The following is a 19,018-nucleotide window of genomic DNA, read 5'->3' as shown; positions in this document are numbered from 1 at the left end:
ACCCCTAACTAGACTACAAATTCAAATTCTCTGACCTTACATTCAAGGACTCATTTAATACGACTTTGGCGGTGACGGTGGGGGAATAAATGATGGTCCCAAACTATATTTATATTATTTTCACCATTCCTTTAAAAAGCCCCTAGAGAAGGTAAAATTCATTATTTTTTATTTTCTCTATTTTTCCTAACTTTAAGTCCTTCCCTTCCCTCAGAATGCTAATTATCCAATCTACCTATCAAATTTTACCTAAATTCTTCAATGCGCATGTCAGATACACAGTCTATTAAATCTTCTCCCTCCACACCTGTCTGATGAAACCCTGACTTCTCTGAAATCTGCTTAGTTCTGCTTTTGTATCTATTAAGTACTTAACAGATAATGTTTCTTATTATAATTATTTGAGTATATATCTCCCCTCACCTCTTGGCATTTAAGCCCTCTGAAGGCAGAGCCCATGTCCAGTTCATTGTACAGCCCTGTGCCCCGTTCCAATTCCAGTGTGTAATTAGGGCAGCTTCTGGCACAGAGGCCATTCAATAAATATCAAACAAATATGGATCACGTGGGAAGAAAAACAAAAGTGGAAATAGCCAACATTTAACAAAAATGATTTTACCTACCTATGTGCAAAGAAAAGTAGAAGTTTGAGGGGTTGTGACAAACATAAGTATTAGTAGGAGGGTGAACTGCTAAAAGGAAATTGAAGATAATTGTCAATAATTCCAAATCTGGAGGCGATCCCAGGACTTCTGCTATAATTTTCACAAACGATCTACAAACCTCTCGGGGCATGGATGTAAGCTGCCCCTCTTTGTGTTCCTGAAAAACAAAACAAAACAAAACAAAAAACTCTCTTTAGATTTAAAGAGAACTGTCGGAAGTTCCCACTGTGGCTCAGCAGGTTATGAACCCAACCAGTATCCATGAGGGTTAAGGATCTGGCATTGCCGTGAGCTGTGGTGTAGGTCACAGACGAGGCTCGGATCCCACGTTGCTGTGGCTCTGGTGTAGGCCGGTGGCTACAGCGCTGATTAGACCCCTAGCCTGGGAACCTCCATAAGCTGTGGGTGCAGCCCCAGAAAAAGACAAAATAAAAAAGTTAAAAATTAAAGAGAACTGTCAACTAACATTTTTCATTTAAATAAGCAAGGTAACTTCTTTTAAGGTCGAACTGTGTTGGTTACTACTCTAGACTGACCATATTTACCATAAAATTGAGTTGCTATTTCTCCATTCAAGCAATTCTGCTACTAAAATTCATGAAAACCAATGGCCCCATGCAAATGTTAGCTACTATTAGTACTACCATCACTCCTACTACTTCTGCTACCACTACTATGGGCTCAGAGGGAAAATTTTTTGATAAACAAAACTGATTATTTTAATACAGTATGTTCCAGTTTACAAAGTTCTTTCTCACAATGGCACTGAGAGGTTTCATCCCTCATTTCTAGAATACGAAGACCCGAAGTGGTTATACGACTAACTTACACCACACAGAAACATGTCTGTAGTGCTGCCATTAACTCGAACTCAGACCTCTGAAATCTTTCTGTTGCATTATCTACTGCTTAGAATAATGGCACCTAGTAGAACACTGGGTAATTACTAAAAATAAAGATGGGTGCAAATAAATTATTTATATTCTCCAATTCCACCTCCGCAGTGGTTAGCTGCTGCCCTCTAGATCAAGGCTACAGGAAAATAAGCTTCATCTTTTCTCTCTGCCCAAATATATACCATATCTCTACATTTACTCTTATTCATTTACTCTAAGTATTGCTTAATCAGAAAATGTAAAATATAGGAGGAGTTCCCACTGTGGCACAGAGGGTTAAGGATTGCTGCAGCTGTGGTGCAGCTCACAGCTATGGCTCAGATTTGATCCCCGGCCCAGGAATTTCCATATGTTGTGGGTGTGGCTGAAAAAGAAAGAAACAAAAAGAAAGAAACTTAAAATCTAGATGTTAACTTTGAAACAGTTTAGTCTGACCACCTGACTTAAGAAAGAACACTGAGCCTACAAAAATAAGCACAAAACCCCTTTGTCAAGCTCTTACAATGGCTGAGTGGCCAAGCCAAGAACACAGGTCTCCTAACTTCTAATTCAGTGTTATTTCTGCTATAACCATCTGCCTTTTTTCTAAATTCTACCCCTTGTAACCCCAACGATACTGGTTTCCACCTCAGTTATTCATTCCTAAACTCATCCAGCCCACGCTTCTGCTCCTTCGACCCTGCCCTCTCCACTAACTCCTTACAAAGTCAATGTCAGCTTATTTCATGAAAAAAAAAAACAAAAAAACAAAAAAAAACGAAACGAAAAAACAAAAAAACCCTTAACTTGACCTGCTAGGAAGCTTTTGTTAACATTCTGTTTTTCTTTTGTTTTGCTGCTGGACTATTTTTTTCTTTTCTCTTTACAGGTGTACCTGCAATGTATAGAAGTTCCCAGGGTAGGGGTCAAAGCAGAACTACAGTTGCCAGCCTATGCTACAGCCACAGCCACAGCCACAGCCACAGCCACAGCCATGCCAGATCTGAGCTGCATCTGCAGCCTATGCTGCAGCTTTATGGCAAAGCCAGAACCTTAACCCACTGAAGGAGGTCAGGGATCGAACCTGTATCCTCATGGAGACTACGTTGGGTTCTTAAACTGCTGAGCCACAATGGGAACTCTGGTGCTGGACTTTTTATAATTATTTATCATCACTGCCTCCAGTGATCTAGCCACACATGCTGCCTAAAGTCCCCAGAAATCTGGCTCTTGCCTTCCTCACTCTACTGAAATCCTGTAAGCTATTAAGATGATTTTTTTTTTTTTGTCTTTTTGCCTTTTCTAGGGCCGCTCCTAAGGCATATGGAGGTTCCCAGGCTAGGGGTCTAACTGGAGCTGTAGCTGCCAGCCTACGCCAGAGTCATAGCAATGTGGGATCTGAGCCACATCTGTGACCTACACCACAGCTCACAGCAATGCCAGATCCTTAACCCACTGAGCAAGGGCAGGGATAGAACCCGCAACCTCATGGTTCCTAGTCGTTAACCACTGAGCCACGATGGGAACTCCCAAGATAAAAATTTCTAAAAAAAATAAAAATAAAAATAAATTTTTTTAATTAAAAAAAAGAATTTTTAAGTTGACAGCCTTTTATCTGCCCACATTTTCTTAGAACTCTCTACATTATTTGGCTCTAGAGACTTTCTCTGCCTGGGCAGCCCTCTCCCCACTGCTTATCCTTGGCTTTCACTTGCTGGGCCTCCTGGTTCTTCTTTACTTCTTCAACTGCTCTATCTTTTTGGACTATTCTTTCTATGTCTCTCTCTCAACAGCTCCTTTTTCCTATTCCACGCCCTGAAAAATGGTTATTTCCTGAGACACAAACCTCAGCTCTCTGTGATCCTTTCACTCTGTTTGTGGCTCTCGTGGTGCTTATCTATCCCTGCGGCTCCACCATCACAGTAGAGCAAACACTTTCTTATCTCTCTCAGCCCCTCCCCAGGTCCAATCTTACACCTCTAAGTGCCCAGAGGTCAGTGCCAGGCACCGTACCACCCCAATCTCACATGCAGAATAATCAACTCTTGTTCAGTTCATGTTCAATCCTCCTTTCTTTGATGATGTGATTATTTTTCTAGTCTCCCAGCTTGAAATTTTACACTACATATTTGACTTCTTTTGCAGGTTCTATTTAAACAGAATCAAGCCCTGTTAATTCTGCCTTTCCTATCTCTTCCATATTTGCTCCTTCCTTCTTACACTCTTTTTTTTTTTTTTTTTGGTCTTTTTGCTATTTCTTTGGGCTGCTCTCGCGGCATATGGAGGTTCCCAGGCTAGGGGTTGAATCGGAGCTGTAGCCCCCGGCCTACGCCAGAGCCACAGCAACGCAGGATCCGAGCCGCGTCTGTGACCTATACCACAGCTCACGGCAACGCCAGATCCTTAACCCACTGAGCAAGGGCAGGGACCGAACCCACAACCTCATAGTTCCTAGTTGGATTCGTTAACCACTGCACCACGACAGGAACTCCTACACTCCCATTTTTAATCACCTCTGCTCAGGTTCTTTACACTGTACTCATGGACTAATGAAACTGCCTCATGCCCACTGTACTATCAGTTTTTTAATCTTCCTTAAATACTGAGATACTTTAAAGGCAATGACTAAGTTCCTTTCTTTAGATACTTCTCACAATACCTAACATAATCTATCTTTAATAAGTAACTGTTAGTTTGACAAACAGGCTCTCTGAATAAAGAAGGATGAAGAAATATACTTTCAAGAAAAGGAACTGGTACCTAGATTTTTCTAGCATTTTTATAAGTAAAATAGAAGCGGGAATATACTGAAATCTCCAGGTTGATAAGTTTGTTCTTCTGACATGGAAAGACTAAATAACAACTTTACCCTGTCATATGAATTCACTAAAACTTGCCAAAAAGTTTCAAAATGAGTAGAAAAACTGGTCAGTATCACACTGACCCAGAATGATACATAAAAACATCCAGTAAGCAAGGGGCTGAGAGATCACTGCACTGTATTCCTGAAGGCAACAGTCTAATTTACCACAGACTCCAAGAAAGGCACTAAATGCTTTTGTTTTATTTTTTCACAATTCATTCAACAATTATTTATTGCATGCCTATGTATGTCAGGTACTGGGATTACAGTGTGATCAACACACAACCTTATGCCTGCCCTCAGGAAGTCTGCAGGGGGAAATAAACCATAATCTCATAAATGACATAAAATACTAACAAACTGTAGATGCACAGAGTGAGAGTAAGTGCAGAAAGGAGAAAGGGTTAATTTAGATGGGGAAGGCTTCTCTCAGAAAGGCAATTTTAAGTTGGGGCATAAAGGATAAATAGGAGTTGATCAGATGAAAAGAATGGGATCAATCAACCTTTCAGTCAGAAAGAACAGGATGTGCCTGAAGTTTGGAAACAGGCTCACTTGTTTAAGAAAGGGAACAAGGCTGGGGGCTGCAGTGGTATCCAGATCACATAAGTCTCTTCATAGAAGCTGTCATAGATTTTGGATTTTATCCCAAGTATAAGGAGAAGCCACTAGTGCAAGTGAAACAAAGGCATTAAAAACAAGTAAAATGTTATTGATCCTATGAAATATCTGTACTTATCTGACTTGTTAAAGTTCTAATACATGCCTCAGACTCTGAGAACACAAAGCAACTTGAAAAATAGTCCAATACACCAACCAAGCTATAATCAGACATCTGTGAAGGCAGAAAAAAAAATTTTAGCTAGAAGTCAGGCCACAGCACAGGCACTATAATGCAACTGGTGAAGTTATGCCACTTCTTGATACTATATTTTTGATATATTTTCAATATGCTAATTACAGAATACATACTTCTTAGAACAACACATACTGGTACTTGTTATTTAAGGAATATGGAGCAAGTTAAAATATCACTACTGTTGATGTTCAAGGGACTACAAAATGTTCATTTTATCCCAACATGAAGAAATATCTCAGAAATTTAGGAGTTGTTGTTTTGTAACTGAGTTAGGAATGATGAAAATGCAAAGATCAAGCCATACGAGGCAGGGGTTGAAAAACTCTGACAATACTAGTGGAAAGAAGGGATCTGGAGAGTATGGGAAGATACAGCATAATTGAAAGTCTCACAAAAATCTGAGCCCTTAGTATTGAGTGATGAAACAGAAATAATTGCAGAAAATAACTCCAACAGTAAAGTTACAGGAAAAGTACCTGCAAAACTTGACAAGTCAGTAGGAAGTGATGAACCACTCGTGCTTTCAGTAACTGCTTAATATTAAACATCTGCTGCTGGTGATCTGCTCTGATGAGGACCTCCAGGGCTGCCAGCAGGCTTTCCCAAACACCTTGCTGAGAAAATAAACACACACCAATTAGCATAGAGTGACCAAAAAACATGCTGCATGATTTTCAGAAGACATGCAATATACCAGTTTAACACTGTGTAGATATTCTGGGGGCCAAGGATGAAATTTGTCTGAAAAAGTAAATCTTAAAATTTATTCTCAGACCCAATTTTTTTTTTCTCTTTTGAAAATAGGTCATTTCTAAATACTTATGTTGAATGCAATACCTTATTAGGTGCATTAACTTTTTGGGGGCATTAAATGATATATGGTATTTTCAAAAGCGGAATTATCTTGGGGGATTTATTTACTATAGAGAAACACATCATCAATATTAATTGTTTACAAATAATTTATTTCCAAAGAACATTATTTAAAATGCATAGACTTCAATGCTAATTTGTATATGCAGCATTTAATCAAGTAATTTTAGAACAAACTGTACTAAACTGAAAAAAGTTACTGACAAGATAGAAATTCTGCACTTGTGGATTAATTTACTTTTAAGTCCAAACAATAAGAGTTCTCTGCACAATTACTAAATGTGCACTTTCAAACAGCAGGTAGAATCCTTTTAAGGTGCTTTAAAATGCTTCTCCCATATTGAATCAATCTTAAATTATTCACAGCGATAGAGAAAAAGGAATCTTAACTACCACTGAAAGATAGTCTTCACCTCATTTTATTATCCCAAATAACCTTCCCATGAAGCTGTTAACAAAAAGCAAGATTAACTGGCTTGGTTTGCAAGTCTTGCATTTTTCCTGCCATTATCTGATGGAAATGAATAATGAAAAGGCCAAGGAACTGACGGACTTAATCATGCCATTCTTTTTTTTTTTTTTTTTGTCTTTTTGCCTTTTCTAGGTCTGCTCCCGCACCATATGGAGGTTCCCAGGCTAGGGGTCAAACCGGAACTACAGCTGCCGGCCTACGCCAAGGCCACAGCAACGCCAGATAGGAGCCGAGTCTGCGACCTACACCACAGCTCATGGCAACACCAGATCCCTCAACCCACTGAGCAAGGCCAGGGATTGAACCCGCAACCTCATGGTTCCTAGTCGGATTTGTTAACCACTGAGCCACGATGGGAACTCCCAATCATACTATTCTAATCAAGGCCTCTCTCCTCAGAAGACAAGGCCAAGATGCTCTAAAAGAAAAAGGTGTATGAAAATTGGAAGAGAAAGCAGCCCAAGTATAAAAACTTGGTTCGGGCCTGAAAAATTAGCACCATAATAGAATAGCGCCAAAGCAAACAAACAACGAAAAACAAAACAAACGAAACAACTCAGTTAAAAAAAAATAGGAAAGAAAGCCTTATTTCAATTCCACAAAAGTATATGCATATATCACTTTTGAATTCAGCAAAACCCAAACCTCAAATTAGCATTTTCTTTTAAATATAGTTGTCCAACTTTCAGTAAAGACTTGATCTTCCAACCCACAATTGAACTCTTTATAAATTACATGTTTATATTTATACTGCCTTTGATCCAATTTGTTTACATTTACTATCACTACATTCATTTGCTTTTTTTCCCTGCAACATTATGCATATTTTTATACATACATATACATGGATTTTTGTTCTTCTTATGGCTGCCCCTGCAGCATATGGAAGTTCCTGGGCTAGGAGTTGAATTGGAGCTGCAGCTGAAGGCTATGTCGCAGCCACAGGAACACCAGATCCGAGCCACAGCTTGTGGCAACACTGGATACTTAACTCACTGAGGGAGGCCAGAGATTGAACCCACCTCTTCACAGAGAATACATCGGGTTCTTAACCCACTAAGCCACAATGGGAACTCCACATATGGATATTTTTTTAATTCTGAAAATGAGTATTTATTCAGAATGAGAAAAGAAATCACAACAAAATAGAAAGTTTTGAAAACTGACAAATACTGTAAAATCCAGAAAAATTAACAGTTAACTGCCTGACACAGCTTTATAATACTTTTCCCCTGTGTTTTGGGGTAGCATATTCTTCGACTGATTCTTTGGATAATAATAATTTTGTAATATAATTTTCTGTAGGAAAAATGGAAAAATAATTCTTTCCTCTAGCATGTTTTGTCAAAATTTATTTTTATTTATGATAGAAAAGTTTCCTTCAGCCTCACTACTCATTATTGATAATGAGTAAATGTGGGGTGGGACTATTGCCAAATTTGGAAATAAAATTTTTTTTTAAATTCTAAAGGTATAAACTTTGAATTTGTCTTTAATTATGTTTGATCATAATATTGTTATACTCTAAATAACTCTAGACAATCTGCAGTCTACTCTACTACTAAGGAAGCTCTATGAGCCAAACCATGAAGAGTATGTTTAAAACTACGGCGGGAAGGAAACAGCCCTCTATCCATGCCCTGGCTGGGTCCCTGTGAAGACCACCCCATCCATCCAGCTGTTGAGATGCCCTGACTAGACCTAAAATCGCACCATGCTCCTCAGCTTATGCCAATGATGAAGCCAAGACTTTGTAGCCCTGCCCTGCAGAGCGATACAGCTCTGTGAGCTCTGGGCAACAGTCTCGCCTTCTCTGAAGGGTGTCTCTTTCCCTCTCTCCAACTTGACTCTCTAGACTCCTATTGGGATCCCCTTTCAGAATTTATGGTAAATGCAAGTCACCAGTTGATTCAAACAAGCCCCATGTTCTCGAGCCTGAGTATTGCTCTGTTTCTAGCAGCCCAAGGTCTGATTCTGATCCTCCAGATCAGCATTATCCATAGCTATTCAAAATGCTACAGAGAAATTAATCTCCAGATTTCCATTTACAATTAACATTACATTGAAGTATTAAAATTGTTCTGTTCTCCAAAGAATGATTAGATGAATACTTAAAAGTATATGCCTCTTGGAGTTCCCCTTGTGGCTCAGAGGTAACAAACCCAACTAGTATCCATGAGGACATGGGTTTGATCCCTGGCCTCGCTCAATGGGTTAAGGATCTCATGTTGCCATGAGCTGTGGTGTAGGTCACAGACGTGGCTTGGATCCCATGTTGCTGTGGCTGTGGCATAGGCCAGCAGGTATAGGTCCCATTCAGCCCCTAGCATGGGAACTTCCATATGCTGTGGATGCAGCTCTAAAAAAGCAAAATAAATAAATAAATAAATAAATAAAAATAGTATATGCCTTTCTGTGCAGCAAAGGAAATAATCAACAGAGTGAAAATGCAACTTACAGACCTGGAGAAAATATTTGCAAACCATATATCAGATAAGAGGTTAATAAAGGGATGCAGAATATATAAAGAATGCCTATAACTCATTAACAAAAAATCAAATAACCTAATTAAAAAACAGTCAAAGAACTTGAATAGACATCTCTCCAATGAAGTTATATAAAGGGCCAATAAGTATATGAAAAGATGCTCATCACCACTAATCATCAGGGAAATGCAAAGCAAAAGCACAACAAGCTATTACCTCATACCCTATAGGATAGCTACGGTTAAAAAATAACACTTGTTGGCAAGAATGTAAAGGAACTAGAACTCCTGCCACTTTGTTAGTGTGACTGTAAAATGGCACTAATCTTATGGAAAATAGTATGGGGATTCCTAGAAAATTTTATTTTCTTTTATTTTATTATTATTATTATTACTTTTTTTTGTCTTTTGTCTTTTGAGGGCCGCACCCTCGGCATATGGAAGTTCCCAGGCTAGGGGTTTAATCGGAGCGGTTGCTGCCGTCCCACACCAGAGCCACAGCAATGCCAGATCTGAGCCACATCTGTAACCTACACCACAGCTCACAGCAATGCCAGATCCTTAACCCACTGAGTGAGGTCAGGGAACAAACCTACAACCTCAAGGTTCCTAGCCAGATTCGTTTCTGCTGCGCCATGACAGGAACTCCATAGAAAGATTTTAAGTAGAACTACTATATGATTCAGAAATACCATTTCTGGGTATATATCTAAAATGAGTGAAAATAGGATCTCAAAGAGACCTCTACACATGTTCATTGCAGCATAATTCACAATAGCCAAGATGTGGAAGCAACCTAAGTAAATGCATCAGCAGGTTAACAGATAAAGAAAATATAGAATACGTATACAGTGGGGTATTATTCTGTCTTAAAAAAAAAAAGAAATCTTGTTGCATGCTACAAGGGGGATGAACCTTGAAGATATAATGCTAAGTCAAATAAGCCAATCACAAAAAGACAAACACTGAATGATTCCATTTGTATTAAGTAGCTAATGTAATCAAAGTCAGAAAAGGAAAGTAGAATGTTGGTTGCTGGGGGTAGGGGAAATGGGGAGTTGTTCAACAGGTAGAGTTTCAGTCAAGAAAGATGAAAAAGTTCTAGAGATCTGCTGTACAACAAAGTGTATACTGTACACTCAAAAATCATTAGGAGGGTAAATTCACGACAAGAGTTTACCATAAAAAAAAGTACATGCCTCTGCTTTATTCCATATCTTCCAGTCCAGCAATAGCTCCTCCAGCAGTTTAACATCCTGGATTATAGCATTAGACTCCACATCCAACTTAAATTCTCCATTCTCATTGATGTGAATAATATCTTCACCACAGCAACCTTCAAGAAGGGTCTATGGAAAAACAGCATTAATACAAGAATTAAAGCAGCATAAATAATCAATTAATCCAAAAATTCAACAGCAATATCAAGCTTTCAAGTTAGGACATTAAATTCAAAGGAAAACTAGTGAACAACTCAACATTTCACAAAGTATCTTTGTTTTGCAAAATAACTCAAGTAATTAGAAGACCCTCAAATTTCAAATATTCATATATGATTATTCAGTTTCAAATATGGAGCAAAACAAACTACATGATATTTTTATTTTTTAAATTTAATGAATCTGTTGGGTTTTAAAACCTTTTCCAAAAAGTATTCATGCCACAAATGTTTGGCATAGTTTTAGAGTTGGGGTCCAGGGTCATGGGAAGAGGCATGTTTTTTGCCTTAGTGCCAGCTCCCTCAGAGAGAAATACTTTCACAATGTGAACAAATGCTTTTCATTAGAAAGGTACTGAAATATACAACAGCTGGATCATAATAAATGTTAATAGGGGCTCTAAGAAACAAACTCCATAACAGCATTGCCTAATGGGAATGGCACTGCACTAGGTGTCTAGAGAACTGAGTTATCTTGCATAACTGTGGGAACTGAAGCCAGCAACAGAGTGGGGCTCAATTCCATCAATCTACAGAATGAGGGGCCAGACTTGATGCTGGATCATCAAGATCTAAAAATCTGTAAGTTTAGGGAGTTCCTGCTGTGGCTCAGCAGTAATGAACCCGACTAGTATCCATGAGGACACAGGTTTGATCCCTGGCTCTGCTCAGTGGGTTAAGGATCTGGTGTTGACTTGAGCTGTGGTGTAGGTCACAGATGCAGCTTGGATCCCACATGGCTGTGGCTGTGGTGTAGGCCAGCAGCTCCAGCTCCGATTTGATCCCCACCCTGGGAGCTTCCATATGTCAAAGGTGCAGCCCTAAAAAGACAAAAAAAAAAAGTTTAATTTTTTCTTTTACCTTCCTAAAATGTTTTAAAGGAAATTAAAATGTAATTATTTAAACAATGAAAAAAACCCCACAGAACTAAATCATCTGTATTTGGTTAAATATATACTACTGAGTTTCCTTCATTTTTTTTTTTAGGAATAACTGAAACACAAAATTATTATTGGAAGACTTTAGTGAAGAGACAAGTATCACTGCATATGAAACTTGGAGAATAAATTTTATGAGAACATACCTTCAAAATGTGAAAGCCAACAATACATTTTTGTTTGATCAACACCTGATGAATCATGGAAAGTCCATTACAATTTTCTAATTCATGTATTCTCTGTTGGTTGTATTTAATTAATGAGAGTATAACTCTCAGTGCTAATGCTTGAGTTTCTTCACAGCTACTGAGTTCCACAACCTAAAAAAAGAGTAGATACAATTTTTGTAATTTGTTGAGATTAATAATTTAACCTATGATAATATACCATTAAATAATATCAAGCCATCAGTTTCATTTGAAAGTTTTTTTTTTTTTATTGTTGACACTGGCTGTAATTATTTAAGAACTGGAAATAAAACTTTAAAAAAACAGAATTTCATGTTCTTTTGTCTCTTATTCTATAAACTGACTAAAATAATCCTGATAACCTTAGAAATCAGTAGCATTAGTGATCAGCCATATCAGCAAAATTCCTCCAATTTTCAATGATTAGTCAGTCAAAAGATGGGCTCTGTGTTGTGTGATGTGTTAGTAAGGGAAGTAACAGGAACGCTACTTTCCTCCTGTGGGGCCTGTTGTCTGGTCAAAAGATAAGAATCTATGTACAAAAACTATAGACTATGCCTTGTACTTGATCCCCCTATGCCTTCTGGCAACCACTACATGTAAGAAACACACACCTTACCATCATGATAAAAGGCAAAGAGTGACGCAATATGAATGCAAGAGAGCACACTCCACTCTGCTTGGGGCAGGGGAGCCTTCGTAGAGAAGATGGCCTGGAGAGAGCACAACCCTAAGGAAGCTGGGGGTGGGACACAATCAGGAGAGAGGTGCAAGTTCATGGAGCATCTGGGAGGCTGCAGGTCACCTATCTGGCTGGATGGTGGAGACTCGGCCCAAAAGGCAGTCTATATGTGGAAGGATTTTAAGGAGAATGAATTTTATTTTTGCAGGAGAGGAAGGATACGGAAGAAAGTTTCTAAGTTTTAAGTGTAAAAATACACTTTTAAAAGTCTTACTGGCAAGATCCTAGATGTATGCAAGATAAAAATATTAACCAGTTTCCCTAGGATCTAATCATTGTGTTAACATGAATCATAACAAAATTATATTCAATAACTTGATGAAATAAAAAAAACTATGGCTATACATTTTGAAATTATACAAGGCTATGAAAGTAGATCACAAAATGCTGATCAAAAGTTAAATGAAAAGCTTTTAATTTTTAAAACACTAGGGTAAAATCTAGTCAACGAGACATGAGATACAAAAAAAAAGTTTGAAAAAAAAGAAGAGGAGGAAAAGAAAGCTTAGAGTATGGTGGGTCAAATGCCAACCAAATATTTATAAGAACAGTACTAACAATAACAACAAATACTGGTATGTCTCATTGTGAAATTAATCAAAGGTGGCCCCATTAAAGAAAGAAAGCTGGTTGGGGGAGCAGTATAATAATGTTGTAGAAGCTACACTTACGGATAAAATCTTGAGAATGAAAGAAGACCAGGGCTGCTTTAATTAAACAAGGATATCGACCATAAGGAAGTAGAGATGATTTGTACGGAAGTGAGACCATTTGTACTCCATTTGGATTTTGCAATTTCTGAACCAGTCAGCATATACTACTGACTACCTAATCTACATCAGCAAAGGCACTGTCCCTACCCTCAGATGACTAAATAGAACAGATAATTAAACACGTTTCCCTAAAAAGAGTACCTATGGCATGAGTTAAATTTTTTGTATTGCTCCTTTTCTTAAAAAAAAAAAAAATTCAAACCCAAATAAATTATTTTTGTACTTATTTGTTGATCTTTTTTTACCCCCATGCATCCAGAAGTCTCAAGGGAAAAACAAGTTTCACAAATCTTATTTTATAAAATACATTTCTTCTATATTTTTACTATGGTATACTTTTTTTTTCTCATTGCCAATTTTAAATAAATCTTTCACATTTAACATTTAATTGTTCTAATCACATTTTTGGATAATAGAAAACTTCTAAAATCTTTATAAATTAAAAAGAAATTTCAATTAAAAATTATCTGTTGTAGAAAGCTTGATGATATTCTAGACAGGTTAAAAATTTTTTTTTTTTTAATTTTTGTCTTTTTAGGGCTGCACCTGCAGCATATGGAAGTTCCCAGGCTAGCGCTCTAATCGGAGCTGCAGCTGCTGACCTATACCACAGCTACACAGCATATAAGCCGCGTCTGAGACCTATACCACAGCTCAGGGCAACGCCGGATCCTTAACCCACGGAGCGAGGCCCGGGATCAAATCTGCATCCTCATACATACTAGTCAGGTCCATTACCACTGAGCCATGATGGGAACTCCCAATATGGGCTTTTTTAATCTTTAAAGTTTAATATAGGTGATATACAGCTTTATTTGTAATCAAAAAGAAACTCTGAAATTTATCAATAATAAAGGAGTTTTTCTTTAGGTAGAACTATAATCAGTGATTCTTACCCTAGCAAAGAGAAAAACAAATATACCAGTTCCACCAATCTCGTGCAGAATGCCTTGGATGGTTTTACAGTCAGTGGGCCGGAGAGCTTTCAGATGTTGGGGTTCTAATAAGATGCTGTGAGCTTCTTTTGAGCTGAAGGGTCTTTGAGAGAGCTGGGTTTTCATCTGACCTTTAAGTCTAATGACTGGCTCATAGATGGTATACTGAGCAGGACAGTAAGTTGTATACACAACCGAAAGACTTTCCTGAAACACAAATATTTTCCTTCAGTAACTAAACAAAGTTTAAAAGTAAGTTGTCAACTAGCAAATGAAGATTTCAAAATGAAAAGACATGAGAAGCAAGATGGCTCCCCACGGAGAAAAAGATCAGCTTCATTTAGCAGTGATCAATTTGTGTAAACCACATAAAGGCTGAGAAAAATTCCAGCTTTGACCTTTTTAGTATAAACATGAAATTATACCAACTATTACTAATAAAAACTAATCATACCACATTCATTGTACACCAAGGTACTGTTCTATGCATTTCTAAATATTAACCAATCTTTACAACCCTATGAGATGGGAACTCTGGGTCAATGTTTTCAAATATATTTTGGTCTTGAATTCGCTCACAGTCTGGCTACTCATTCAAACACAACTCTAACTAGATTGTTCTTTCTACTAGAATAAAATTCCAATCCATGAGCATACCTAATTAAAAGTGAATGGAACTTTCAATATTTCTCCCATGCATAGGATAGTTTTGATCAGATTCTGGCTCTCTGTCAAATAGCCTATTAACTACTTTAAAAATTATGGTAATTTTGGAGTTCCCGTCATGGCTCAGTGGTTAACAAATCCGACTAGGAACCATGAGGTTGCGGGTTCGATCCCTGCCCTTGCTCAGTGGGTTAAGGATCTGGTGTTGTCGTGAGCTGTGGTGTAGGTGGCAGAAGCGGCTCAGATCCTGCATTGCTATGGCTCTGGTGTAGGCCAGTGGCTACAGCTCCGATTAGACCCCAGCCTGGGAACCTCCATATGCCGCCACCAGAGCGGCCCTAGAAAAGTCAAAAAGACAGACCAAAAAAAAAAAAAAAAAAAATATATATATATATATATATATATGTGTGTGTGTATATATATATATATACACACACACACATATATATGGTAAATTTTAAATGCAAAATGCACTTTGAGGTGCTCTCAGTTGAGGCAGCTGCAGGGCTCATGCTTAGGGAAACCATGTATTGTACATTCAGAGTCTTCTCACAGAAGCCGATGGGGGCATGGGCTTAGGTCATTTTCAACCCATGGTGATTTAAGCATAGTTTCATCAGGCAGCAGCTAGCATATATGACTGCCGACTAAACTGACTACACAGTCTATTGTATATGATTATCCTGGGTAAAAGAAAATTGTAAACCTGTAGTGGTTTTCATTAGAAACTTGCTAAAATGCCCGATTATCTGAAACAAGTCCTTCCTGACACTAAGGCCTCACCATCTCTGACTGTTTACTTACGCCTCATAACCCCCAAATTATGAGGTCAGGAAAAAATCTGCTTTCTGAAAAGAGTTTTCAATAAAACCTGTATAATCTTCATCTGTGATAATTTCTGTTGAATTTCATAACTTCTACCCTATATCCTTTTCAGGCAAAACAAAAGGATTAAGAATACATATTTTCTTATGAAAAGAAATGGATTAACCAAAAACTTGAGAGTTAAGTTATTTGAACAAGTTATTTGAACACTTGTTATTTGAACACAATAAGTTAGGCAAATAAGTCAGGCAAAACAAAAGGATTAAGAATACATATTTTCTTATGAAAAGAAATGGATTAACCAAAAACTTGAGAGTTAAGTTATTTGAACAAGTTATTTGAACACTTGTTGCATGAGCTCCTCAGTCTTCCTAAAGCAGAGATATTCAATGTGTGGTCCCCAACCAGAAGCATCGGCACCACCTAGGAATTTGTTAACCTGAGCCACACTTCAGGTCTACTGAATCTGAAATTCTGGCCCAGCAACTGATGTTTTTAACACATCCTCTGGGTGATTCTGATGCACACACAGGTTTGAGAATCATTTCGCTAAAGCATGTTCTGTCAATGGTGGGACATCTGGGGTGGAATAACTCTTTGTTCTATAACACCACCCATGTACTATAGAACATTTAGAACCCCTGGCCCCACTCAATACTAGTAGATGGCCCAAATGCCACCAACCCTTCATTTTAAAATACTCCTCAGGGAGAAAAAGACTGTGTGCCGAGTTATCAGATCGTTAAATTCCACAGATATCTACTCTCTATTTTACCCCACATATATATTCAACATCACTTAAGACTTACAAAGTATCTGAACTAGAACTTCTCCTTTACTTTAGACAAATGTTACAGCTTTAAAATATAATTTATTTTCATTGGGAAATATGCACCTCATTAACAACAAAAACAACAAAATATATCCTTAAGTAGTGGTCTCCTTCAAGTAAAAAGCATCTCTGATCTATAATTGTACCTCTCATAAGAAAGCAAGAGAAGGAGGAACAGTTTCATGGCTAGATCTACCAGCTTCTAGTAGATCTTCTAAGACCATAAAGGGTCAATTTCCTAATTGCTATAATGAAAAATATCCATCACAAGCTCTTAAACTGTATATTACGATAACAAAATACAATCCTAGAGTCCCATATAAGCAGAGTTAGCAATAATTTGAAAGCAAAATTCCTAGTTTCTGAAATTAAAAACTAAATATTATGTTTTTTGGTCTTTTTAAGGCCGCACCCGCAGCGAACGGAGATTCCCAGGCTAGGGTCTAATCAGAGCTATAGCTGCTGGCCTATGCCACAGCCACAGCAATGCCAGACCCAAGCCGCATCTACGACCTACACCACAGCTCACGGCAACGCCGGATCCTTAACCCACTGAGTGAGGCCAGGGATCAAACCCACAACCTCATGGTTCCTAGTTGGATTCGTTTCCACCGTGCCATGACAGGAACTCCAAGACTATTCTAAAATCTTAACATGTGCAATTAAATTAATATAATAAAAATTACTATTTATTTATAAATATGGAAAGGAAACATAATGAGTAATTTTGTAGGCTAATGCACATCACATTTTCATTATATCATAAGCATTTTTCTTGAATGATTAGTAACCTAAACTGATAATATAGAAATAAAGTTCCAAGGAAAAGCAAATGAAAATTTGAAACCTGAAGACAAATTCTGAGGTCAAAGTATTTCAATTAAAAACACAATTTCTAAGTAAAAATGTTGAGAAACAACAAAGAGAAACTTTAGAAATCTAACATACAGCTAGTAACACATTCAATAAACATATCTAACAGTTAGTATAAAGTTAAAACTTATAAAATGAAAACTTACAATTAAAAGACCAATGTCCACATCTTTTTTGGTCATAAAAAGTTCTCTGATTTGTTCACATTGCAAAATTTCTTTATTAATGTATCTGGAATAGTCACTCATAGGCTTGCCATATTTACACGGCATTATGGATGTATAGTTGGGTCCACAAGCATATAAATAAAATGCCTCTTGTGAACCAATTTTAGCTCCTGGATAGCAAAAAACAAACAAACAAAGTTACTTATTTAAAACACTCCAACCAAAATTTCTCATAAAAAACAAGAAACCAAGAGGGTTTTTTTGTTGTTGTTGTGTTTTCTTTTATTTGTTCACTATATCTTACAAATTGATAAAGCCTCAATTTCCAAATTGGTGTAATAAGTAAATAACCCATAGCAACTACAGATGTAAGATGAATTAATGTGGATACATATATAAAACTTAAGTGTAAAGCTCTTGATAAAGTCATGAAATTTCTATTTGCTCCTTAAACTTAAAATATGGTATTTATTTATGGTATTTATTTATTAGGCCACTGCATGAAGCAGCTTGATGTAGGACTTCAGTTTCTAGACCAGGCATTGAATCTGGGCCACAGCAGTGGAAGGGCAAAATCCTAACCACTAGACCACCAGGGAACTCCTTAAAAGCAGGTTTTTTTATTTGTTTTGCCCCTCCCCCCATTTTGTAAATGGAAGCTATATCTCAGCAAATCCTTTTTAAAATGCCATATGGATTGGTGCCTTTATTCCTTCCATCCATCCATCTATTCAATAAGCACTGTCTGAATGTTACTATGTGCCAGATTTAGTGATAAAGCATATATTTCTTCTTTCCCTGAAATTTGGTATTTTTACATAATATACTAAAATTATAAATAGAAGAGACAACCAGTCTGTTTACCTGTCAATAATGCATTTTTCAGGATTATAGAGTTGATTTAACATAAGCTTCTCTTTTTGGGAGGGGGTGGGGTAGGATGTGCACCTCTACATTAAATGTATGTATTGATTATAAAAAACACCTGGATTACAAAAATGTTATTTTAAAAGTACATCTTTGAATCTAGAAAATACAGTACTTATTAAGCATAAGTGAAAGAATAGGGATTAATATTTTATCCAGGATAATTAACTTAGTTTAATACTTGTTAACTAAAAGAAAAATCTGGAAAGGCTTCAAGGGAGAAAAAAATATACCATTGAAGAGGAGTAAATTTCCCAGTTCCCATCTTCCAGCCAATTGTAAAAACTCTTCTTGGGATGATAAACAATGGCCAATCATGCAAAATGTCTTATTGCTATCAGATGACAAACTTGTTTTTCTTGGAAGCATAAAATCCAAAGTAACATCAGGTTTCCTATGTTAAAAACAAAGTGAAATCAATTATTTCATTGATGACTAGGCATTTTTAAAGGTCTAAATGTTCAATGATGGGAAATTCTTGAACAAATTTCTTGGGTCAGAATAAGATAGCTGGTGATGGGGAGAGAGAGGAGGACTGATTCTGTTGTCGGTTGGTTCAGGATGCTGGTTGTCCACAAGCCCCTGACAGAGGGGAGCAGGACAGAGAAGGCTGCTGATCCTA

At 37.4% G+C, this 19,018-nt stretch overlaps 1 protein-coding gene across 14 annotated transcripts in view; it reads right to left on the bottom strand.

The window, feature by feature from the left end:
* LYST (lysosomal trafficking regulator) overlaps window positions 1-19,018 on the bottom strand; it is a 200,981-nt gene that overhangs the window by 94,603 nt on the left and 87,360 nt on the right. For all 14 annotated transcript variants that reach the window (XM_047761703.1, XM_047761702.1, XM_047761701.1 and 11 more), the window contains 7 exons: window positions 18,630-18,790; window positions 17,449-17,639; window positions 14,068-14,313; window positions 11,615-11,788; window positions 10,292-10,441; window positions 5,739-5,876; window positions 624-822 (listed from right to left, as the gene is read on the bottom strand). In XM_047761703.1, the coding sequence (XP_047617659.1) occupies window positions 624-822; window positions 5,739-5,876; window positions 10,292-10,441; window positions 11,615-11,788; window positions 14,068-14,313; window positions 17,449-17,639; window positions 18,630-18,790 (1,259 nt within the window). The remainder of the gene's footprint in view (window positions 1-623; window positions 823-5,738; window positions 5,877-10,291; window positions 10,442-11,614; window positions 11,789-14,067; window positions 14,314-17,448; window positions 17,640-18,629; window positions 18,791-19,018) is intronic.

This window comes from Phacochoerus africanus, chromosome 15 (genome assembly GCF_016906955.1).
Source record: "Phacochoerus africanus isolate WHEZ1 chromosome 15, ROS_Pafr_v1, whole genome shotgun sequence".
Taxonomy (NCBI): Eukaryota; Metazoa; Chordata; class Mammalia; order Artiodactyla; family Suidae; genus Phacochoerus; species Phacochoerus africanus.
Note: the sequence above shows the minus strand (reverse complement) of the source record. Positions and strands in the feature narration are given on the sequence as shown.